This window comes from Sander lucioperca, chromosome 3 (assembly GCF_008315115.2).
Source record: "Sander lucioperca isolate FBNREF2018 chromosome 3, SLUC_FBN_1.2, whole genome shotgun sequence".
Taxonomy (NCBI): domain Eukaryota; kingdom Metazoa; phylum Chordata; class Actinopteri; order Perciformes; family Percidae; genus Sander; species Sander lucioperca.
Genome location: NC_050175.1, coordinates 2,541,149 through 2,565,276, shown reverse-complemented (window position 1 = coordinate 2,565,276; position 24,128 = coordinate 2,541,149). Strand labels below are relative to the sequence as shown.

The 24,128-nt window shown below is 39.4% G+C and overlaps 2 protein-coding genes across 5 annotated transcripts in view; one reads left to right on the top strand and one right to left on the bottom strand.

The window, feature by feature from the left end:
- The first annotated feature begins 1,346 nt into the window (after nucleotides 1-1,346).
- Nucleotides 1,347-24,122, top strand: LOC116057313 (N-acetyllactosaminide alpha-1,3-galactosyltransferase-like). 3 transcript variants are annotated; one of them, XM_035999146.1, is made up of 8 exons: nucleotides 1,353-1,449; nucleotides 2,018-2,090; nucleotides 3,694-3,771; nucleotides 3,884-3,979; nucleotides 4,834-4,971; nucleotides 5,812-6,419; nucleotides 24,020-24,042; nucleotides 24,093-24,122. In XM_035999146.1, the coding sequence occupies exons 2-6, from the start codon at nucleotides 2,062-2,064 to the stop codon at nucleotides 6,404-6,406; spliced, it is 936 nt and encodes a 311-aa protein (XP_035855039.1). In that variant the 5' UTR covers nucleotides 1,353-1,449; nucleotides 2,018-2,061; the 3' UTR covers nucleotides 6,407-6,419; nucleotides 24,020-24,042; nucleotides 24,093-24,122. The 3 variants fall into 3 exon arrangements, with proteins under 3 accessions (XP_035855040.1, XP_035855039.1, XP_031165572.1); XM_035999147.1 differs by lacking the exons at nucleotides 24,020-24,042; nucleotides 24,093-24,122 and having other exon boundaries at nucleotides 1,347-1,432; nucleotides 2,013-2,090; nucleotides 5,812-6,735; XM_031309712.2 differs by lacking the exons at nucleotides 24,020-24,042; nucleotides 24,093-24,122 and having other exon boundaries at nucleotides 5,812-6,735.
- Nucleotides 18,181-24,128, bottom strand: part of LOC116057334 (synaptosomal-associated protein 25-A-like) — a 51,633-nt gene continuing 45,685 nt past the window's right edge. For both annotated transcript variants that reach the window (XM_031309739.2, XM_031309731.2), the window contains exons 7-8: nucleotides 22,913-23,057; nucleotides 18,181-19,661 (exon numbers count right to left, since the gene is read on the bottom strand). In XM_031309739.2, the coding sequence (XP_031165599.1) occupies nucleotides 19,593-19,661; nucleotides 22,913-23,057 (214 nt within the window). In that variant the 3' untranslated portion in view covers nucleotides 18,181-19,592. The remainder of the gene's footprint in view (nucleotides 19,662-22,912; nucleotides 23,058-24,128) is intronic.

Below are 24,128 nucleotides of genomic sequence, written 5' to 3'. Positions count from 1 at the left end.
GACTCAAGGAAACCTAGAAAGGATGAGTACTGACTCTTCCTTGCATCAACTCACAAGAAAGGTCTGATTCTAGAATGAATTATTACATTTGTTTGTCTTCAAAAAAAAAAGTATTTCTCAAAACACTCTCCTCCATATAAATAAAAGAAAATGGAAAAGAATAGCCATTCCCATTCAAATCAACATAGATGAATCATCAGAGTGGCAGCCATTTCTAATCTTTATAGTTTAAAAAAGATTACATTTCCTAAGAGCCAAATATAAAGAATTTGTTTTCGTAGTAAGAGCTAGTGAAGTTGAAAGAAATGCTAGTGTCTGGTGGGATAAACTTAACAGACATAAAATGTACAAACAAACATAAGAAAAGAACTTCAAAACTAGGCATATAATATGAATGTATTTATGTTTTGCATTTAGGTTCTTGACTGTAGCAGCACCTTGCCTTATTGTTTATTCCATTTTTATTTTGTTTGGTTACTGTATGCACCTAATACACCAAGGCAAATTCCTTGCAAGTGCAAACTTGCTTGGCAATAAATCAGATTCTGATTCTTATTCTGAGATGGGAAACCTTTTTGGAATTCACAATTGGATGATATAATCTGGCGCAAAGCATGATTGTGCACCCCTTCCAGTTCTGTGTTCTGAACAAGATCAGAGAATTCACTTTAAAATCTTACATAACATTTACCCATGTCACACAATCATTTCCCAAATGTGTTGACATAGATGTTAAATGCACTTTTTCAAGAGCTGAGCTAGAAACAGTTATGCATTTGCACAAGACTGAACACTCTATAACAATTAATCCTAAAGACATTATCACTAAATGTGATTGTAATAATTAACGTTTGAGTTACATGACAAATCTTAAACTTGTAGTTGGTAAATTTTTGAAAGGCAATTAAGTCCTTCCCAAATCTTAATTGTTCCTTGTTCAATTCAATTTGTAGGCTACATCGAGACAACCCTCACATCACAATCACACAAAAAATGAAAGCACACTGTTATGCAAGAATTATTTTCTGTAGCCCCTGAGTTAGTTAAATATTGACTCAGGCCCTATTGATGTCATTGTTTATTTAGCCTTTTATGTGTAGATATATGTTTTGTATTTAATTCACTTTTTCATATATAATTTGATTGATATGTATTGTTGTTGTTTTCTACACACTGGACTCTTTAATTGTGGAACGTCCATTACGAATGTGTGTCTGTTCACAATTAAATGTTTAATAAAGAAAGAAAAAAACAGCCACCGTGGTCACGTGTTACGGTCACATGTTCATACGGCGTTTGACGGCATTAAAAAAAGCTCATATACGTCTTTGGAAATCGACCAGTTGAGATCAGTTCCGCAGTGGAATCAGTGTGGCCGTGTTACTATTACTGCTGCTGTTCTGGCCGTGTTTGGACTGTATAGGCTACCTGAAAACAACCTGCACGCAGGTAAGTCATCGTGTCTCTGCCAGGAAAAGTGTGGCCCACTTTAACCGTTTGGAATAAGTTGCAGTTTATCGAGATTTTTTTTATTTTGGTTATGTTCATTGGGAATGAGAAATTTGCTGGTCATGAAATCCATAAATACACTTTAAAAAAAAAAAAAAAAACTTGTAGAAAGGTTTGTTTTACTCACCTGCCTGTTAATCATTAGACTAAGTGGATGGTTGACCTGAAGTAGGAGACCCTTTCTACCAGTGTAAACGTTCACAGGAGCCATTTGAGAAAGCTACGGAAATGAAATATATCTTACAATGTATTTTGTTGAAGATTGTAAGTTAAACTCTGTTTTGGTTTTGAGATGGATGGTAACCAGTATGCAACCACATACCTGTCAGTGATGAGACAAAATGATTATCTTGGACTTGGCCCTCAAAACAACTTGACTTTTTTCTGTAATCACAGTTGTTTTCTATTTCTATATTGTCTATTGGCTAAGTGAGAGTGGGTAAAGAAGACTTGTGTTGTGTAACTGGTTTCACTGCAGTGTAAACTGAATGTTGTTTTCATCCACCAGCCAACAGATACTTCACCTCCTGCCAGAGTTTGTTTGCTGGAAAAATGACGCGGCAGTTTGGCACAGCTTTGAGGTATCCTGTCTCTCATCTTCCAGGGCTTTCTTTATCTGATGATGTAACATGTGTAAGATCGATGCACAATTACAAGGTCTCTGTAACTAGCGGTGGGCGATATGGCAAAAATATCATAATATGATTTCTTTCAGGCAGGATCACGATCCATGATTCTTTTTCATGTTTTTTTTTTTGCAAGTAACTAAACAGAGCAGCAAACTATTTCCCTATTTAAAAGAATTATAGAGCCCTACAAGGTAAAACAAAACAACAACAAATTCTGTTCTCAAATTTCACACTTGATTAAAGTTTATTTAATTTTTCATCAGTTAGTTTTTGAAATCCAAATGAACCCCTCTTCACATCAGCATACATTTCATCAACCGCTCAGCAATTATTTGAAAATAAAATGCCTCACTATTAAAGCCGGTTCGCCTGTTACATCAGTTATTTCCTTCTACCAAAACAGTGGTGAAGAACACTAGGATCAAATGCCAGGAATTGAGTTTTCATTAAATTCCAAATTAAAATGTGTGTTAACTGCATGCCAAATCAGAGCTCACAGGGCCAAAATGCCTCCTAAGTTACCATAAGACCAGTTGTAGTGTAGCATTAAAAAGGCTATTTTTTAAATGGAGTCCGGCACAGTGCTGACTCAACATATGACACATAGGTGCTACATTACATCCATTCCACCAAACTTCACAGAGAACAATAAGGGCAAAATGGCATCACAGATCTGTTTAACCGAATTTTGTCTGGTCCATACCAGCCAATTATCGTCATGTTAGCATGCTATTCGCTACTGAGTCTGTTTGCAAGGCTAGGGACAACACTAGGCTCGGTCCAGGTGAGCCAGGTCTGCGCAGAATCGATCACCGGCGATCGCCGCCCAATGCATGCCGGTTAGATTTGTGTCCGACTTGATCCCGACTCGCTCTGACGTCATGCACACGTGGGCAACGATAACCTCACGAGATCAAGGCGGCCGCAGTTTTTAGAGCCGGGCATCACAGTTGCTCTCTTCCGACTGCAAGAACGCCTGGCTCTAAGCTAATTTCATAGCTGATTGGTTCAGAATCGACTCGTTTTATACAAAAAATTGTTTTTTAATTAGAGAGATTTTAACTATTTGTCTGATTTAAAGGCCTATTCTGTACAGAACACATGTTGTGTGGCTGATAGTGATGTTTAGAAGTCAGAGAGACTAAACCCGTTGAGATTACAGATCATCTACAGTCTGTTATTAACATCAGCAAAAGATCTCCTGCAGAGCATTTTAACAGCTACTCTGTCTTAATAAAAACAACCAGAGACTGCGTACAAGCTGATACATGTGTCTGATAACATTTTAATAAATCGAAATCGGACCCAACATGATGTGAGTGTTTCTGTCACTCCGTTCAGACTGAAGGCTGCTGGAAACAGCTGGAAACTGTCCGACCTGACCACGGAGCACGTTACAGGCCACTTCAGTCTTTCTCCCCCATACAGCTTGGTCATATCTCTGCTTGCTCGGTAGTCATATAATATCAAACACTGTTTTGTTTATAACCAAATATAGTATAAGATGAACTGAAGTCTTCTCTTTTTCATTTGTTTGCTTTTTGCATCGGTTCAGTTGGCTCAAGGGAAGGACTGCTGGAATCTTCTGCTGTCATGTGTTGCTTGTTGTCAGCTGCACTTCCTTATATTTAAGGTGAGTACCAAAGTCAACATTATTGCTCTTGAAGACCTATAAGAGCACGTACGAGCCAAATTGAAGAGTCCCTTCAGTCTCCTGATGGTTGATGGTCATTTTTCAATATTAGATATTTAGAGAGCCTCGTCCCTGCTGACAAGCTGCCAGTGGCCAGGGAAGGAGAACTGAGACGAAGCATCAATGTAGACGACACACTCGACTTTACGTAAGAGATCCAACCCTTTAGTTTTTAATTCAATTATTATTCTCCTTTTGTATTCGTTGTGTAAGGAAGACTGGCAGAGCAATCTTTTTATTGCATGGTGTAAGTTGTCTTTACTGTGTAAATGACAATAAACCTCTTGAATCTTGAAATCAGGTAAATTTATCTAATTTTACAGAGATTTCATGAAAAATCATAATTGCACAGTATAAAGTAATACACTTAATAGAATGTCAACAAAATATATGCCTCACTTGCATCATTGCCATAATTAGAATAAAAATGCAGTGATGATGATTTTTAATGTATAGACACGAAAAAAAATGAAGACATTATCTTGTAGTTAGGACTTCCATCTCTTATTTTTAGTTTTCTACGTGGTCATCTGCTCCAGGCCCGCAGTGTTTACATTACGCACTGCTACATGAAGCTGCATGCTAACGTCAGGGAAACCAGTAATCTTGGTTCCAGATGTTGTTAATTTCTCCCCAGTTTCGGATCACATTATTGCTGGAACATGTTTTAGCATAAACATAACATAAACATTTTTTTGTTAGAATGCAAAACAGGTCTCCTGACCAGAAACTTTCTTGGCAATAAATAGCAAAATTGTTATATTTTTCTCTTCAGAGAAACAAAATTAATTTTATAAACTGAAAACGTTAACAAAATAAATAACATAGAATGGTAGTTCAATCATGATTTAAAACTATAAGGAAAACTCACCTTTTATGAGAAGGTAATTATGGCACAACTGCCACAAATTCCCTTTGGCACTTAATGTTTCATTACTTGCTCATAATTGTAAATCTCCTCCATATAGCTGTTTAACACGTTGTTTTCATCTTCCATTTCAGGGCCAGAAAATGGGTTGAGACACGCACATCTTGGAAAGCTCCTATCATCTGGGAGGGAATGTTTGACCCCGATCTTTACGACCAAAAGCACATCCAAAACCAGTCGTCTGTGGCCCTCACTGTGTTCGCTGTGGGAAGGTTTGTTTCTCCGCAAACACTGTGACCCTGAGAATACCAGCACTTTCATACTAGCAGTTCAGTCTGGTACCACTCTGCCAAAAGAATTGGTACCTGACCGAGATACAAGTAGGTCGTTTACAGCTGAATATCAAACTGTGGCGTGTTAAAACGAGACAGATAAGAACAGGCATTGCAACAATGTTTACAAATATACATTGTAACGCTGGCTGCACAGATTATGTAGACGCAGACCGCTACGATTGACTGACACACACACATAGTTAAAATCATACGCTGGGCATTTTATTAGTCTTTCTACATGGGTTTAGTTAATGATCGGGCTATAATAAGACCACGTCGGTTATGTAATCGCTGACAACCGGGACAGTTTCATAGTGGTTGGTGTAAACCTGGACATGTTAGCGTCCCGAAAGGCTTTTGTCGCAGGACACCCAACTGAAAATCGGGACTGTCCCGGTCAAACCAGGATGTCTGGTCACCCTATGAATAGATTACCACGGCCTGCTGGCATGAAGAGTCACTTCCTCTTAAACAGGTGCAGAATGTACGTGGTAGTTGGCCGTCGACTGTAGTCTTTGCGCTGTGTTCTAGTGCAACTTTTTGGCCAAGACGCAGGCGACGTGACACCTTCATGGCCATTACTTCTTTGCCGTCAGCTTGGGTTCAGACTGAAAGTAATGACTCCAGTGTTAAAACGGATTAACAGGTCAGCAGATGTGAACTCAACAGTTGTCTCAATTAATAAATGGAAAAACTAAATAGTATGGTAAAGTTTTTCAGATCATCTTAATGAGTTGTGAGCAACAGCAATAATTTTTCTCTCTTTCCCTGCCTAAGGTACTTTGCCTACCTCAAGACGTTCCTTACCTCTGCAGAACGTCATTTTATGTTGGGATTAAAAGTGACATATTACGTGTTCACGGATCAACCGGAGAAGATACCACCAGTGAACCTTGGTCCTCTGCGAAGCATGAAGGTTGTCCTGGTGAAAAAGTACTCCAGGTGGCACGACGTATCTATGATGCGCATGAAAGCCATCTCGGATACCATAGAATCAGAGATTCGTCACCGCTGCAATTATGTCTTCTGCTTTCATGTGGATCAGCAGTTTAAGGGAAGATTTGGCTCCGAGGCTCTGGGGGATTCTGTGGCCTTGCTTCATGCCGGCTTTTTCAAAACTCCAAAGGAAGGTTGCACCTATGACCGAAACCCCAAATCCACAGCCTTCATGAGAAACGGAGATTACTACTACAATGCTGCTGTCTTTGGAGGCCTTTGGGAAAATGTGCAGAATTTGGCAGATTACTGCTTTCTGGATATCATGGAGGACAAACTAAATGATGTGGAGGCTCAGTGGCATGATGAGAGTCATCTAAACAAGTACTTTTGGCTTCACAAACCGAGCAGGCTGCTCTCCCCCAAGTACTGGTAGGGCCAGAGAAGGGGTTACAACAAGGACACACACAGACACGTCGCCCACCTAATATGGACAATATGACCCACTTCATACTCTGTAGAGTGGCTAGAAGATTTAATTGCAATAACTTTGGGAGAAAAATGTGAGATGTTTACCATAATGTTTGTATTGGATTCTATTCTTGGAAAGTGGGACAGTGGAATAACTTTTTCTACCTTTTCTGGAGATCCAACTCAGTTGTCTTTGTGTTGAAGAATGTGTAAGAAGGATTATGTTTACAAAAGGGATGTCAAATGTGCGTGCTTTAATATTTTAACATAAATAAATAAATGTTTTTATACAAAGCAAGTTTACAGCCAAATGTGAAAGGCTAAGAGGCAAGGCAGCTTTATTTGTAGAGCACATTTCAGCAACAGGGCAATTCAAAGTGCTTTACATGAAAACAGATTAAAAAATTTAAAACAGATAAAATACAAGAATAAAAGTTACAGTGCAGTATAAGAAATGAAACATTGAAGAGCAGTTAAAACAGTTAAATATATAAAAGCAGATAAAATAGGAATTTCTCTTTTATATGCTTATATAGATTGTCATACAGTGTCAACAATGCAACTTAAGTATAAAATGAAGTTATTTAAAGAAAGGCAACATCAAATAGATAGGTCTTCAGCCTTGATTTAAAAGAACTGAGAGTTGCAGCAGACCTGCAGTTTTCTGGGAGTTTGTTCCAGATATGTGGAGCATAAAAACTAAATGCTGCTTCCCCCTGTTTAGTTCTGACTCTGGGGACAACAAGCAGACCTGTCCCAGACCACCTGAGAGGTCTGGGTGGTTCATAGTGTACTAGCAGATCAGAAATGTATTTTGGCCCTAAACCGTTTAGTGATTTATAAACCAACAAAAGTATTTTGAAATCAATTCTTTGAGGCACTGGAAGCCAGTGTAGAGACTTCAGTACTGGAGTGATGTGATCCACTTTCTTGGTCTTAGTGAGGACTCGAGCAGCAGAGTTCTGAATCAGCTGCAGCTGTCTGATTTTTTAGGGAGACCTGTAAAGCCTCCCTTACAGTAGTCTAGTCTACTGAAGATAAAACCATGGACAAGTTTTTCCAAGTCCTGCTGAGACATAAGTCCTTTAACCCTTGATATATTTTTAAGGTGGTAATAGGCTGACTTTGTAATTGTCTTAATGTGGCTGTTAAAATTCAGGTCTGAGTCCATGACTACACCAAGATTTCTGGCTTGGTCTGCTGTTGTTAACGTGTGTGTGCTGACTTTTAATCGTTCCTCTTTTGCGCCAAAAACAACCACCTCAGTTTTTTCTTCATTTAATTTAAGAAAGTTCTGGCACATCCAGTCGTTAATTTGTTCAATGCACTTAGTCAGTTGTTGTATTGGACTATAGTCCCCTGGCGATAAGGTTATATAAATTTGTGTGTCATCCGCATAACTATGGTAACTTATTTTATTGTTTTCCATAATTTGAGCATGTAGATGTTAAACAGGAGAGGCCCCAGAACTGAGCCTTGGGGAACTCCGCACGTCATATTTGTATGCTCAGATGTATAATTCCCTATAGACACAAAGTAGTCCCTATTCTTTAAATAAGACTCAAACCACTTTAGTACTGAGCCAGAAATGCCAACCCAGTTTTCCAATCGGTCTAGTAATATGTCGTGGTCGACCGTATCAAATGCAGCACTGAGATCAAGTAATACCAAGACTGAAATTTTGCCACTATCTGTGTTTAAGTGGATGTCATTAAAGACTTTAACAAGAGCTGTCTCAGTGCTGTGGTGTGGTCAAAAACCCGACTGGAATGCATCAAAACTGTTGTTAAGTGACAAGAAAAGGTTCAGTTGTTGAGAAACCGTTTTTTCAATGATTTTACTTAAAAATGGAAGGTTTGATATCGGCCTATAGTTGCTCATTAGTGACGTGTCTAGATTGTTCTTTTTTAAGAGTGGCTTAATGACTGCAGTTTTCAGGGCCTGTGGGAAGATACCTGAGAGAAGAGACGTGTTTACAATCTGTAGAAGATCTGTAGCCAAACAATTTGCAACATTTTTGAAAAGGCCCGTTGGTAGAATATCAAGGCAGCAGGAGGAGGTTTTCAGCTGTTATATAATGTCCTCCAGGTTTTTACGGTTAATCATATGAAATTGGGTCATATTGGAATCTGTTTTGCCTGGACACTGTGACAACACATACCCTGTACTCGATATGGAAGCACTGACTGTTTAATTTTCTGAATTTTGTCTTTGAAGAAGGTGGCAAAATCATTGCAGGCCTTTGTGGATAAGAGTTCAGATGCTCCTGGTACTGGAGGGTTTGTTAACCTATCGACAGTAGCAAACAAAGCACGTGAATTATTATTGTTTTTGGCAATAATGTCTGAGAAGAAGGACCGCCTTGCATTCCTCAGTTCCAAATTATAAGTGCGAAGTCTCTCTTTATAGGTGTTGTAGTGGACCTGGAGATTAGTTTTTCGCCACCTGCGTTCTGCTTTTCGACACTCTCTTTTTTTCTGTTCTTACCAGTATGGCATTTCTCCATGGAGATCTTTTCTTATCAGAGACAGTTTTTACCTCAATGGGAGCAATGGCATCAATAACATTTGTAACTTTACAATTGAAATTGTCTACAAGCTCAGTGACTGAGACCCCTGAGAGGGTGGGTGTGGACGAGAAAAGCTGAATGAATGTTTCACTGGTGTTGTCAGTGATATACCGTTTTCTTATTAACTTTGTTTGGACACTTTTGTGCACAGAGATAGTGCCGTTAAAGAAAACACAGGAATGATCAGAGAGAGCAGCATCAGTCACCACAACCTTGGAAATGTTCAAACCCTTCGAGATAATCAAGTCCAGAGTGTGCCCCTTGTTGTGTGTGGGCTCCGTCACATGCTGAGTCAGTCCATAGTTCTCAAAAATACAACACAGTTCTTTTGTCCCTCTATCCTGGGGGTTGTCAACATGAATGTTGAAATCACCAGCAATAACTACACAGTCAAAGTTAATACAGATTAAAGACAGCAGTCCACTAAAGTCGTCAAAGAAGGATGCACAGTATTTAGGTGGCCTGTAGATAATTAGAAATATAGGTTGAGAGGCGGACCTTAGCTTTGAGTACATTGGAACGAGTCGTTAAACAAAATGGCGACTCCACCTCCTTTCTTATTCGCTCTATTCTCACTCATAAAACTGAAGTTAGGGGGAGCTGACTCAATGAGAACAGCATCACTGTTATTATGGTCTAACCAAGTTTCAGTTAAAAACATAAAATCAATATTGTGTTTAATAATAAAATCATTGATTAAAAGTGATTTACCCGCCAAAGATCTGACGTTTAGTAAGGCTAATGTTAGTGTGTTAAAATAATTATCTGTCTCGTTTTTTGGGACAGGCTGTGGCTGACGAGGAATGGATGCTAAATTTGCTAAGTTGGCAGTTAAGTGCTTCTTTTCCTTACTTAGTGGATTCACCATTCTTTTTCTATTACCTATCACAACATAGATTGACGAAGAATTGAATACACAGGGCCCAGGCTTGTCCTGGAAAGAGTCATGAGTGCCACTAGGCATGCAGCCTGGACCCAGCACATATCAGTTAAAGCTTGTTTCATTCTGTACACAAGCATACTTATCAGTCTGTTGAGAAGGAGTTAGCTGCCGTCCTTGAGGGGGCAGAGGTGCCTGGCGTTTTACTTTCAGTGGTTGAGTCCAAACAGGGTCAGTTTGATGCTGGGGGCGAGTGATGGGAGAAGGTAGTGGGGTAAACTTGGTTCCAGCATCTACCAGCTGCTCCATCCGGTCAGTGAACCCCAACATGTGGCAGGGGGAAACAGGGGAAAGGGTGAGTGGGGAGAGCGATGGATCCTCAAAGGCGTCGGTGTTGGTAAGGGGGTTTGAGGAGTGTTGGACGGGTGAAAAGGGGGGTTGAGATTTCTCGTCTCCGCTCTGAGGTCCTCCATGGTCAAATCTTTGCTCAGGTGGGGGCTGTGGTGGATCACTGCCGCACTTTGTTGTGTCTTCCTCTTGTTTTGTTTGTGTTGATTTATCTTGTCCTGTGTCCTTGGCCGAGGGAGCAGATGTGTGGTGCAGAAAGTAAAGTAGGCTAGAGGTGAACAGCTTTACTCCTGACTTGTTAAGGAAAAGTGCATCTGCTTTAAAAAGATGTCTGCGGTCCCAAAAAATGTTAAAATTGTCAATGAACCGCAGAGAGTGGACGGTACATGCAGTTGAAAGCCATTTGTTCAGTGCCAACAGTCTGCTGAATCTCTCAGCTCCTCTTCTGACTGGTGGTATAGAGCCACTGATAAACACCTTCACGTTTAGGGAGCTGACTGTGTTCAGCAGATTCATAAAGTCACGATTCAGCAGTTCAGACTGTTGCTTTACAACATCATGTGACCCTATATGCAGTATAATGTTTTTCACAGTTGGGTGTGCTGCCATGATATCCGGGATTCTTTGGGCTAAGTCAGACACCATGTCTTTGGGAAAACAGAGAATTTTGGTGTTTTTACTGCTTTTTATGTTTTTTACAGCAGAGTCACCCACAATCAGAGTTTGGTGCCCAGTCGTTAGCTTTCCCTGTAGATTTTTACTTTTTGAATTGCTCTCAGTCCTTACCCTGCTGTGTGATGATGAGACGCAATCCAGGTCATGTCCAGGGTCCTGCAGCAGAGGAGCAAATCTTTTATCCAGTTGCACACTCAGTTGTTGGGGAGGCATTTTGTTGCTAATTCTCCCTTTTGCAGCTGTCCACGGCTGTGTCCTACTGAGTGCAGGGGTAGAAGAGGCGCTCTGCCTGGATGGTAATGCAGGCCAGCCGTTCATATCACAAATCTCAGGGCGCTGTGCCCTGCCCGTTAGTCGTCCTTCCCAGGAAAAGGATTTACTCTTAGGCTTTGCACCAAAAGAGTTCCAGGGAGAACTACCACTTGTTGATTTGTTACTTATTCCACAACCCTTCTGTTTGTCCGTAGTCTTGCTGGTGCTAGTTAGCCGTGTGTTGGCATGCTTCTGTCCATTGTTTTGGGTCAATGGTAAAGTGGTGTCATTCCCACATGATCCATTCACTTCCAGGTTTACTTCTAACCGTTGAATTTTGGTTTCCAGAATAACAATCTTCTGAAGGAGTTTGTAGTAGTCCTCCATGGAGAAGGGAGGCATCTTGCTGCTAATTAGCTTTAGCTACAATCACTTTAGGACAGGCTTGAGCTATTGGTAGGCCACGCTCACACAGAAAAATGTTGAAATATGGCAATAGCCTACTATGTCTACAAAAAATGTATAGTCCAGTGATTTATAAGTATCCAAGAGCCGCTGCTCATAGTTTCTCTCAGAGGAAAAGTAAGATTATCAGCAGAAATATGCAAGCAGAGCAAGCAGCAAAGCGTCTGCACTGTAAGAAGCAGGAAGCAAAAGTCGTCAGGCATGTCAATCAAGCGGACCCACTCCCAGACATACCACTATTTTAGCTTTAAACTCTAAACTTTAAACTACTAATGAAGAATCATTTCCAGACCAATTTTAGAAGAGCTGATAACTATTGAAAAACACAATTTAATTTGTATCGCACAGAATCAGAGGACCTTGTTGCTTAGGGAACTGTGCTAATCAGTGCAGCTAGCATTATGGCTATGAGTCAGTGAGCTATGAGTCAATGTCACAATATCAAAAAGAATATTTTTCTGATCTCAATATAGCCCTACAATAAGATATTTTCAAATGTTTACTTGTCAATTGCGAAGCAAATTTTAAGTGTTTCTCCCACCCCCTTCCCCCCACACGTCTCTCTCTCCCTCCCTCCCTCTTTCATAATTTAAATGGTTGTAATATTAACTGTTGCTTCTTAAATAATTAAGATGTTATTTTATATTAATATTTTAATAGTAATTTAATAATTAATATTTTCTGAGCTGTATACACCTTGTGTGAATGCTGATTCAGCAGCATTCAGTATTATCAGATTCTTCCGTACGACTTTGGGTTGCTTACTACTTCTGCATACTTTCAGCTACAAAAACCATTCAAATATCAAAATGTTCAGCTCTTTAACAACATTTGTGTTTTTTCGACATGCTGTACTATCACTTTTTTTCGAAATACTACACTATGACTTTTTATCACTTTTACAACTTACTATACTATGACTTTATCACTTTTGAAAAAAAGACATTTCCTGAATGTACCGCAGTCTGAACACAGCAGACAACGGGCAAAAACATAGTAACATCATAAGGCAATAATGGATTATGGTCTGTCGCTGCATCGATGCAGAATCATCCAGAGGCCCGTTTCAGAAATCAGGTTTAGTGAAAACTCTAAGTTAGTTAACCCTGAGAAGAGGGAAACAGAAAGAGAGGTTAATCAAACCTGAGAGAGAGGGGGAACTCCAGCCCTTCAGAAAGAGAGGGAACTTAACCTCAGAGTCAGTTACTATGGTAACTTAACCTCAGAGTCAGTTACTATGGTAACTTAACCTCAGAGTCAGTTACTATGGGAACTTAACCTCAGAGTCAGTTACTATGGGAACTTAACCTCAGAGTCAGTTACTATGGTAACTTAACCTCAGAGTCAGTTACTATGGGAACTTAACCTCAGAGTCAGTTACTATGGGAACTTAACCTCAGAGTCAGTTACTATGGTAACTTAACCTCAGAGTCAGTTACTATGGGAACTTAACCTCAGTCAGTTACTATGGTAACTTCACCTCAGAGTCAGTTACTATGGTAACTGAGCCTGTGAACCTAACCTGGTCAGGAGCAGGTTTTCTTCTCTCAGTCTCCTCCCTCTGACACAGCTCTCTTTCATTTCCTCATTCATTCATTCAGTCTGTATCAGGCTCATTTTAGACCAGTTTGTTATCTGCATTAATAAATAAACAGGGTTGGCTTATTAACCATGTTAGGCAGATTATAAAACGTTTTCTTTTCTCAAAACGTGGCATTTCCTTGTGTCGACGATCCCGTTGATGAAGAAGCTGTATTACTTCACAGGGAGTAAAACATACGTACGTCGGGAGATGATATTGAGGCCCGATGATGCGGAGCACGTTAGTAAAGCCACATGCAGAGCCTTCAGAAAAGTGTGCCTTGCTCTGAAACGTATGTTAAACATTTGTGTAGAGTTCCCTGGACACAAACCAGTAAGAGACATTAGAAAGAAATAAATGATTAAACATTATAGTTCTGTTAATAATCATGGTAATCAACAGTAGTTTACTTTTTCGCCCACAGGATTGCACCTTAATGAAATTATAGGTGTAATACCATTCCAGTTTTCACCAGTGATATTATACCTGTGATTAAATATGAAATTAATACACTATATTAGAGCTTAGGCATTGACTCGAGCAGCAATTTTCTCCCACACCAATTCTCTCTTTTTTGCAGCAGCTGCTGTGTTGTTTTTTAACTCGCTGTTTGTGCGCATGAGTATTTCCGCTGACCAGTTTGTTTGTGGTTGTTACCATGGTGAATTGTAGTATCACGGCTCCATTCATGCTGCCTTTTTATTGTGGTGGTGCACGCGCTTAGCTCTGAGTGAACCTACTCTGAGTTGATTGAACCAACTCAAATCAGCTGTTCTGGAACCAAAAACTCAAAAAAAAAAACTCAAAGTTTGTTAAACCTCCTTAGGTCCGCATCGCGATGCATCGATGCAATGATTCATTTCAACTGCCCTCATACCAGACTTTTTAAAGCAACACCAAAGCACTTTTCCTCTTCGATCCCCCTACAGGTTGGAAGCAGAATTTTCCATTACCGTTCTCATTGGAACTACAGATCCACTACCCGATCTGGCAACTTGCATAGTGCGGTTATAGCCGGTAGAGAGCCGCAAAGTGAATGCAGAAGTGCCGTTCACTCTGTTATGAGTTGATCAACCACTGAAACCATTTTGGAAACATTATTTAAGGTACAAAATAAGCTTTGGTGTTGCTTTAATGTTTTTTTCAACATACTATACTATGACATTTTTCAACAGTTTTTATTTGGTGGCTCAGTGGTTAAAACAGCTCCAATTAGCACCAGCAAATAGAAACTGCAGACTCTGACCCCTGGTTCGATCCCCAGTCCAGGCTGGGCCATTTTGTGTGGAGTTTGCATGTTCTTTTAGACTTTCTTTCACATTCTATACTGACTTTTTATGACTTTTTTTCGACATACTATACTATGACTTTCATGTTTCACGTTTTTATAACTTAATATACTATGACTATTTTCAACATATACACTATGACTTTTTCATACATTTTGTACTATGACTTTTTTATCACTTTATTCAACATACTATACTATGACTGTTTTCAACGTACTCTATTTGTTGGCATGGTGGCTCAGTGGAACTGCTTCAACTAGCACCAGGAAGTAGCCACTGCAGACTCTGACCCCTGGTTTCATCTCCAGTCCGGGCTGCAGGTTTCTGTGTGGAGTTTGCGTGTTGACTTTCTTTCACATAATATACTGTGACTTTTTTATGACTTTTTTCGACATACTATACAGCGGTGGAAGACGTATTCTGATTCTTTAGTTAAGTAAAAGTAATAATACTACACTGTAAAAATACTGTTACAATAAAAGTCCTGCATTGAAAATGTTACCTAAGTAAAAGTACGTTAAGTATCATCAGGAAAATGTACTTAAAGTATTAAAAGGGCCACAAACGGATCAGGCCCAGCTTACATCCAGAACATGGTCAAACCTTACACCCCAGCCCAACCACTCTGCTGGCTGCCCCCTCACAGCGAGGGACAACTAATCCCTCAACCAAGCCCCGGCTGTTAGCTGTCCTGGCTCCTAAATGGTGGAATGAGCTCCCTGTTGACATCAGAACCGCCGAAAGCCTACGCATCTTCCGCCACAGGCTAACAAACACATCTCTTCCTACTGCACCTTGGATTAAAAAAAAAAATTATAATAAAATAAAAAACAAGCACTTACAGCTGCACTTTCATGTGTCTCTTTGTAGTTTGGCTTATTTGAAGCTAATGTACTTGCTACTTACTACTTGTTGTCTGGAGTTTGCACCGTCAAGGTTTAAGGCACTTAATTTGAAGTCGCTTTGTATAGAAGCGTCAGCTAATGACGTGTAATGTAATGTAATGTAAAATATTCAATGCAGAAAAATTCCACTTTTGTTTCATACATTATTGGTGTTATTTATTTGTCAATGAAATGTATACACATTTAAACCATTCCCACTTTTCCAACAATTCTCGGTAGCCTACTTCACCTTTTTCTTACGCATTTAAGCCAGCAATTCAGTTTTGCTTAAGAAATTTAGCTTGTTAGCATTCACAAGCATTTTCTGCAGGAAATGCATTTTCTAGTTTAATATGCTAAATATAGCACATTTCCTCATTCCACAGAATATGGGTCAAAGACGAGACATGTACATTTTCTTTATATTTTTTTTCTTTTTCTTTAAATTAACAGTGAACTATTATAAACTAGGAGGGCACTCAGAGAGCACAGACCTTCGCCATGGCCAAATGCCCTACTGTATGTTGCAATGTTGACAAAAATGTATTTTTATTTATATTTATTTTTATTTTTTATTTTTACCAGGCTGTAAATATGTTTAATTCTGCAGTTGGGCATATTAACATGGAGGTCAATGGTTGTCTCCCTTTTGGAGCTAGCCTAGCCCATAAACTGCAAACTGTGTTTGGCACTTTGGCTTCATTTTTAGCACCAGAGGTTGCTGCTTGTTTTCAACCCAAACCAGGATCTTTTTTTAAACTTACCCAAATAGTTTTGTTGCCTAAACCTAACCAAACTGCATGTTTCAAACCGCGACTGTTACTTTAACCATTTAAGGGTTTGATATTGTATTTAGACTGTATGACAAAAATATTATATATTATAATTTACTTTCCAATGTGCCCTCTGCCAAAGAATGTGACTTTTAAAATGATGTGATTAGTGAGCTGTATGTTTATTTTTATTTATTTATTTGTTTATTTAAAAGGGACAATTCACATCAATTTACATTTTTTGTTTACACTCAAAATGTAAATGTGCCAGAGTTAGCAAAAATGCTCATTTTCAAGCTAATGTTCTGTGTTTTGAATCTTAAAATGATGTGAATTAGATAAGACATTCAACTTTTCACATTACTAAGTCACAGTAGGTAACATTGCATCTCTATTCATATGCCAATTAGTTGTTGTTGTTGTGTTGTTGTTGTTGGTGTAGTGGGAGGTCCTACACTCCCAGTTTGCAACTTTGTCTTTTACAAAATTATAAGTCTCAAGTCGAAACTGAGATAACCCTGATGAGAGCCACAAAAGCTCTATAGTACTCTTTTCATGATGAGAAAACTGAAGTTAATATGTAAATTTGATGGAGTGCCAGTGTCCCTTTTAACGTCCAGCTAAAAGAAGAAATTGCAGTGCATTCACGCATTATAATACCAGCAGAGGGAGCGCTTGGTTTTAAAATACACTCTTGAACCTTCAGTGTGGAACAAAGCAAGTTTGTTTCATGTATCCAGTGGCAAATCACTTTTATAATAAGTGCATGTGAGGAGCTGAATAACTGACAGCTTCCATTGCAAATCATTACATTATCATTTTAGGATAAAATTGTGTTGTACTTAATGAACAACAAATAAATAATAATAATATGTAGATTTTTTTTATGTTGATAACATTCATCCATTTTATTTTTTTGTGTATCCAAACACATCACATGCATGCACAGTGGGCTGTGTGATGGATATAACCAAGGTGTTGCAAATTACCCTGTTGTGTGTATCTGTTGTCAATCCAAGTTTGTGTGTGTGTGTGTGTGTGTGTGTGTGTGTGTGTGTGTGTGTGTGCTTGTGTGTGTGTGTGCTTGTGTGTCAGTGTTCTTAGTGACGTGGTAAACTCTAATCCGCCCTAAGCCCAGGGCACCACAGTGGATGTCCATTAGCGTAATGTGCTGCTGCACATCTTTCCTTCCCTGTCTTTCTCTTTCTACCGTGTCTGTCTTTTATTTTCCTATATGCCTTACAAGCTACACAGTAGTGCTTTAAATATCTGTGTTGACATTGCATATTTGAGCCATTAGACTCTAGTTTATGTGTAGTTAGGATACGCTCTCTGACCTCTCACCCCCCTGTGGAAGAGTGCAAGAGAAAACACATTTTCTTGAATTTGATTACTATAGAACCTATGTTACCACACTTATGTTACCTTGTGAGTGGTTTGAAATGTTACATAGTAATAGCACCTACAAAGAAGTCCTCATAGGGTGAATAAATTACTGTAGTTATAACACTTTTTTTTTCTTATGTAAAGCTAGGTCATGTGATGTGTGTGTAGGATGAAGATGGAAGTGCCCTAACAACTGTCACATGTCTGTCAGTGAAGGAATTACCTATCACACTCTACCACAGAGAAATAAATGAAAAAAATCACCCTGAAATGAGTGATATATTTGAATAGAGATGTGATTTTCTGCTCTGTAAAACCTCTTTTTTGTCTCATTATTTATTTATTTCTCTGGGAAACTTTTATTCACATTCTCATTGTAGTTCAAAATGAAATAACTCTACTTGTGTCTGCCTTAGCTTAATACAAGTGTTTGCATGTCGTATGCTGAACACTTTAATATATAAACTGCATTCAGTCCAGTTTTTTTTTCTCCCTAATTTTCTCTTTTTGGTGTGGGTGACCAAAATGTGAATTGTACTTTTAACCATGCTTGTCTTGGTTCTGCTTGAGTTACACAGGACCATGATATTAACTCAAATCAGTATTGAAAGTCATGAAAATAGAAAGGAAGCTCAGTTTGGTTCTACAGTTATGATGGTTTTATTGGCATTTTCCAAGGTATTATTTTACAGTGACGGTCACAGTCTGGAAAGGTTAAGAGACATGAAACAAAAAGAGTGGCACTCTTGGAGATAAATATGGGCCTCTCTTCTGTGTGGCCTACATATGTAGCATGCGGTTGACATGTTAGGATATTTTTGTCAGAATAAATGAATTATTCAGTGTCTCCTAGCAGTGGACGAACATGCATAACACACTTAATGCACTACTTGATATTGCTAGGGTTGAATCATGGGTAAAGCAGTCTGGCCTGGGATGTGAAGAGGTTGTGACCCCCCTGTAACTTTGCCTGGAATTGGTTGATGTTGAACTGTGACCTTAGCAAAGCTCCACCTCCTTTTATTATCAATCCTAATGCTAGCTATTATAGTTAATGCCCAATTTGTTTCTGATGGTTAAACAAGAGTCCCATCAACAATGCTGTTCAGACCACAACGGAAATGCAACATATTTGCATATGCACTGAGCCTTATTATGAATTACAACAAATCAATTAAATATTCAACCCTTGCTTTTGAATGGTCAGATTTAGCTCCCTGAGGAAAAGGTACTGCATATACTATACAATCTGTGGCATCAAATTGTGTTAACACTGCTTCATCAATAGAGTTGGTAAAGTAGTGGTGCACTAACTGCCAGGAACAAAAAGCCATGTCTTCATCCGAATGGCTCAAATACTTAACTGAGTATCCATGGTCTACGATGTTATTAAGATCTGAGAGGCTCTACATCAACATTAAATGACTTTGTATTTAAACAGTGGCCTTGGTTACAGGCTGTGTGGGCTGTATGTTCACTATATTCACTGCAAATCAATGGCTTTATCATGTAGCATCACAATGTTTTAACTGATGGATACACAGTGTGTCTTACATGGACAACACCAGAATACTGACATGGGGGAATGACATTTTGGAACAAGGTGTACATACAGTTTATATTACACACAGACTTAAAAAAAAAGAGTGATGAAGAAGACAGGACACGTGATCTAAGTCAATGAAGACATTGGAGAAGCACTATGTACAGTGTGGAGACAGTTTGGGTGGATGATGTGTAACAGAACTATTATTTCTTAACAAAATCAAAAAAGCAACAACACAGAACATTGACAAGGAGAGGAAAGGCATGGAGGGAAGTGAAGGGCATAATTTAGAGGGGGAGGGGGGGGGAGGGGCAGAGGAATGTATGATATGTGCGTGTGTGCAAACCTCTACAGGTATCACAATAAAAGCATGATTTTGCAGCGCCTGCTGTCGAGCATAGGAAGTGGGCACCGGGCGTTGGGGCTGGCCGGGGTTTGGTTGGTGTTGTTACTTTAAGGGCGATTGGGGGTAAACGGGAATGAGAGCACTTTTCGCAGGAGTTTAGCCACTGCCCAACATCTTTGTAGCACGCTGGTTGGCCTCGTCAATCCTGGTCTTGTTGGAATCAGCCTGAAAGAGACACACACACAGTTCAGCTAGCAGTCGGTAAAGGGCGGTGATGAGTTACTTTAAGGGCCCTGACCCACCAACCAGACGGGCCGACCGTCTGCAGTAAAGCCAGTCAGACTGATCAGTCGGGTCCCGAGGTCCAAAAAATGCCTCAGAACACACTGAGGCGACGCCGACTTGAGCGTACGCTCTGCGCGTGCGAGAAACGTAATACGTCTCCATAGCAGCAGGCGGCGCTGCTCTGTACTGTTTCCATTAACAGTCTGATTATTTACCAGAAAATGAAAAGACCGGCAGCTGATTGGACGAACGCGTCACGTGGTTCTTTTTTCTCCGGAAATTCACAGCCAGACTGTCATGGCGGCTCGTTCAGAATACGATCTCATATTGTACTAAAACTGTTTCTGAAAACATTTTAAGAGAGAAATAGACCATGCAGTTTTTGAATCTGTCTTCATTTTAGATCAACAAAGGTCAGTTTAAAAGATTTTCATCAGATTTTGAGAGGCCCATCCGTTCCCCATTTCCGGGTGAGTCCCGACTGCCCTGTCTCCGACTGAACATGTCGGGTCGGCCCAAATGAAGGCCGACGGCTCCTTGGACGGCCGACTGCACGGGACACACCGGACAGACTCGAGTCACCGACCTCGCCAGACGGTCCGACGGCCGATTATCAGGCTGGTGTGTCTTCTCTCTAATGGAAAATGCAGGTTTATTTCAACCTGGTATATTTCTTATAAATGTGGCTATTGTTATGTTATTGCTATGGGTCATGCTAACTTTGCACTTGTCACCTTCTTTGTAGAGATTCTGGGAAATGAGGAGTCACGAAAAACAACGTATGCTATATAAAACTTTTTATATGAATCATTTCAAACATTTGTCTCTGGGTCTGACAGAAGGTAAACCCGTAATTTGGCCGCCTGAAATGACCATTATTGCTAACTTACTTAACTGCTCCCCACATATCGCTCAGTTTTTAAGTCCAGCAAACCGGAAATCCAGTCTGTGAAGGTATGGTCCAGTGACAAAACGGAGGAGCTGAAGGGATGCTTTCTCTGCACGGACTGGAATATATTTTTCAAGGATGCGGACATGGACAGTGCCACTGAATCAATCACCGCCTACATATCTTTCTGTATTGACTCTGTCATACCCCAGAAAACTGTTAAACGATATCCTAATAACAAACCCTACATTACAAAAGGCATTAAGGAATGCATCAACAGGAAGAAAACAGCTTTCAGATCTGTCAGAATCCAACACAAAGACACTTTGGGACTCTATCAGAAAAATGACTAACATGGACACTAAAAGGAAGTCAATGAAATTGCAAAGGCAAACGAACTGAATAATTTTTATATGCGTTTTAATACTGACAATATCAGGGAATGTGCTGTAGTGCTGGAGAATGTAATTTGTAATGTTGACTTGGACAGAATTATAATTGAACCACACACTGTTACTAAGGTGTTTAAAAACATACAAACAACCAAAGCAACAGGCCCTGACAACCTGTCTGCTTTTCTTTTAAGTCAGTTCACCTCTTCTGTTTACATTGTACACCAATGACTGCATCAGCTCTGAGCCAAACCAACATAGAGTTACATTTTCAGATGACACTGTCCTTCTCAGTTTGCTTACTAAAGAAAGCAATATAAATATCCACCAAGTTGCTGTGGACAAGTTTGTCAACTGGTGCGATTCGCATCAACTTCAGATTAACACAAGCAAAACTGTGGAAATGTTGGTAGACCTGCCGTCTTAACCAAATATTATTATTATTATGGGAACACCTGCACCCCTTAACCCGCAGGAGCTTTTTAATTATGCAACAATCAGTCAGGCTAAGATTATCCTATCTGATAACTCTCATGTGTTGTTCTCGGAGTTTGAGCTATTGAACTCAGGAAAGAGGTACAGGGTTCCTTTCTGCAAATATAACAGGTATAAGCACTCATTTTTCCTCTCGCAGTTAAGCTCATAAATGAGCAGCAATGAACATATGACCATGAATTTTATTAATGTAAATTTGTGACTGAATGTATGTATGGATATGAATGAAGGAATTACTGCATTTTTTACAATGGATTGTAAGGATATTTATATTTATAAATGGATAAATTAATGTTGTTGTTTTGTTTTTTTCTTTAGAAAATGGTAATTTGTAATTTGCACAGCTATTGAGTAACCTAGATGTTTCATGTACTTTTGTTTTTCTAACTTTTTTAACCCTGTGTTTGATGTGTGTCTCTGTTGTGTCCAAAACAAATTTCTCCTTAGGGAGACTAATAAAGAGACTTTGACTTTGACTTACTAACTTGCTGGCTGACCTAATCACCCTGCATATTCATCCACGGAATATCCCAAAATAAAAAGAATGTGACACCTCAGAGTCGTGTTTCCGTTAACTTTTAGAGTAATAGGCCACAATTGGAGACCCATAGAGTCACAACGGCCACATTTATGGGAAACATGCTTGAAATAAACCGGAATAATCCTTAAATGAAGACATACATACTGAACTAATAGACAAAGTGGACAATTGCCGTGTTTAACACCCTGATTTCATGTGAATCAAATTTGCTTCCATTACTGTGTTTAGCCCAGGGTAAATCTACTCAAAATCAGTGCAGCTACATTTGCTGTTGCATTGCCTAATGCTGCGCATGTAATCCTAAATATCCGCTAAATACCCTATAAATTACCTACTATTTACTCTAGATTTGCTGCCTTTCATTTACTTACTTTACCCAGAGTAGTCATGACATTGTTAAACGCCCAATATCTGACTTTAAATGTCTAAATCTAACCACATTCTGGTTGCTCTCATAGCTTTCCATACCTTCCCTTAGCATTAATACAAAAAGGCCTATAAACGGTAGTCTTGAAAATCTAGTGCCCTGTGCAGCCTCTTGGATATCTTGTTTCCTAAATATGACAACAGGTCTCTTTGATCCTCACATTGTATTTCCATAAGCAGTTCAGTAACATTGTTCCATATTGCCAATATTTTGGAGCATCACACTTCTAAATGTTAACTGTTGGCACTATCTTTGTCCACCTTGGATTAAACGTTACTTTGCTACCCCACCAACTGAAACTGACTTGCTTCCACCACTAAGTATGAATTTAGAATGGTGAAGAAGCAACTACATCAAAGTCATGCAATTCTCTCGAAATAATGCACCCTATCCCACCAATTAAAATCCAATATTCTCCACAGCAGTGCTCATTGCAAAGTACAATACCTTCTCCATGATCCTATCAACCTGGCGGTTCTGGGTGTCGATCTCCTGGCCCATGTCCAGGGCCATGTGACGCAGATTGCCAATGATTCCTCCCACCTGCTCCAGGTTCTCATCCATCTCATTCTCCCGGGCGTCATCTGTTACCCTGGAACATACAAGGACTGGTTATTGGCCAACAAATATATGTTGTAGCTACTTTTTGGAATATGATACATTGTGCTGGAAAGCACAACCCTCACCAAACAGTATGTTACAGTACAGTGCACTACAAAGAGATACTTTTAAAATATATATTTAAATGAATTCCTGAACAAATAAGTCACATTGTCTTTGGAATACTAATATTGGGACATTCAAGGTTAAAATAGAGTGTACTGGTTATCGGTTAAAATGTATTATACTACCACCTGCTTTATCTCACTCGTGTTATGGGCTGTTTGAAGATTCACTACCATGGACAGCACTAAGAGACCCTGATAATTCTCTAGGAATCATATGACATAGTATTACTCAGTGATTCCCAATCAGAGGGTCGGGGACCTTCCAATGGGTCGAAAGATAAAAAAATGAGGTTCCAAGATTAAAACTAAGCTATGCTACACAAATTTAAATTCACGCTTGCTGGACTTATCTCAAATCATTGCTTTTTTGTGGATAGTTTTACCTGCTGGGTTTGAACATTTTAGAGTTAAACTCTCACCTTCAGACTTCTGACACTAATAGTGGGGGTGGCAAGCAGACACTTAGGGTCACAAGTAAAAAAAGGTTGGAAACCAACTCGTATCCATCAAGTCCTTGTGTCCAAATTTGTGCTCGAATGTTTTTTCTAAATATGAAATGACTACATTGCTTTATTGAACATGACTACGTATTGCTGCTGACTGAGCAGAAGGTGTCCTAGTTCTTCTGTATGCCTCTAAACATCATAGTAAACTGAGATGAAATTGCAATCATTCCCAAGGGAATATTATGAAAATAATCCAAGTGAAATATTGTCCATAATGATGGTGAAATGTTTTTTGAAAAGTCAAAAAATCGGCAACCTATTCCAGGATAAGTCCTATGTATATTCAAATAATTATCGCTATAAACACTATTGTATACTAGCACACACACACACACACACACACAGGAGCATTTAGAAACATAGAAACATAAAATACCAGCAAGCATGCCAGCTACACACACACACACACACACACACACAGAGGGGCAC

Excerpts from the sequence above, each read along its gene's own strand:
- LOC116057313 (XM_035999146.1), top strand. The coding sequence starts at position 2,062 with ATGACGCGGCAGTTTGGCACAGCTTTGAG. Across the intron at positions 3,772-3,883 it reads TGCACTTCCTTATATTTAAG|ATATTTAGAGAGCCTCGTCC; the intron begins GTGAGTACCAAA and ends TTTCAATATTAG. Across the intron at positions 3,980-4,833 it reads GACGACACACTCGACTTTAC|GGCCAGAAAATGGGTTGAGA; the intron begins GTAAGAGATCCA and ends CTTCCATTTCAG.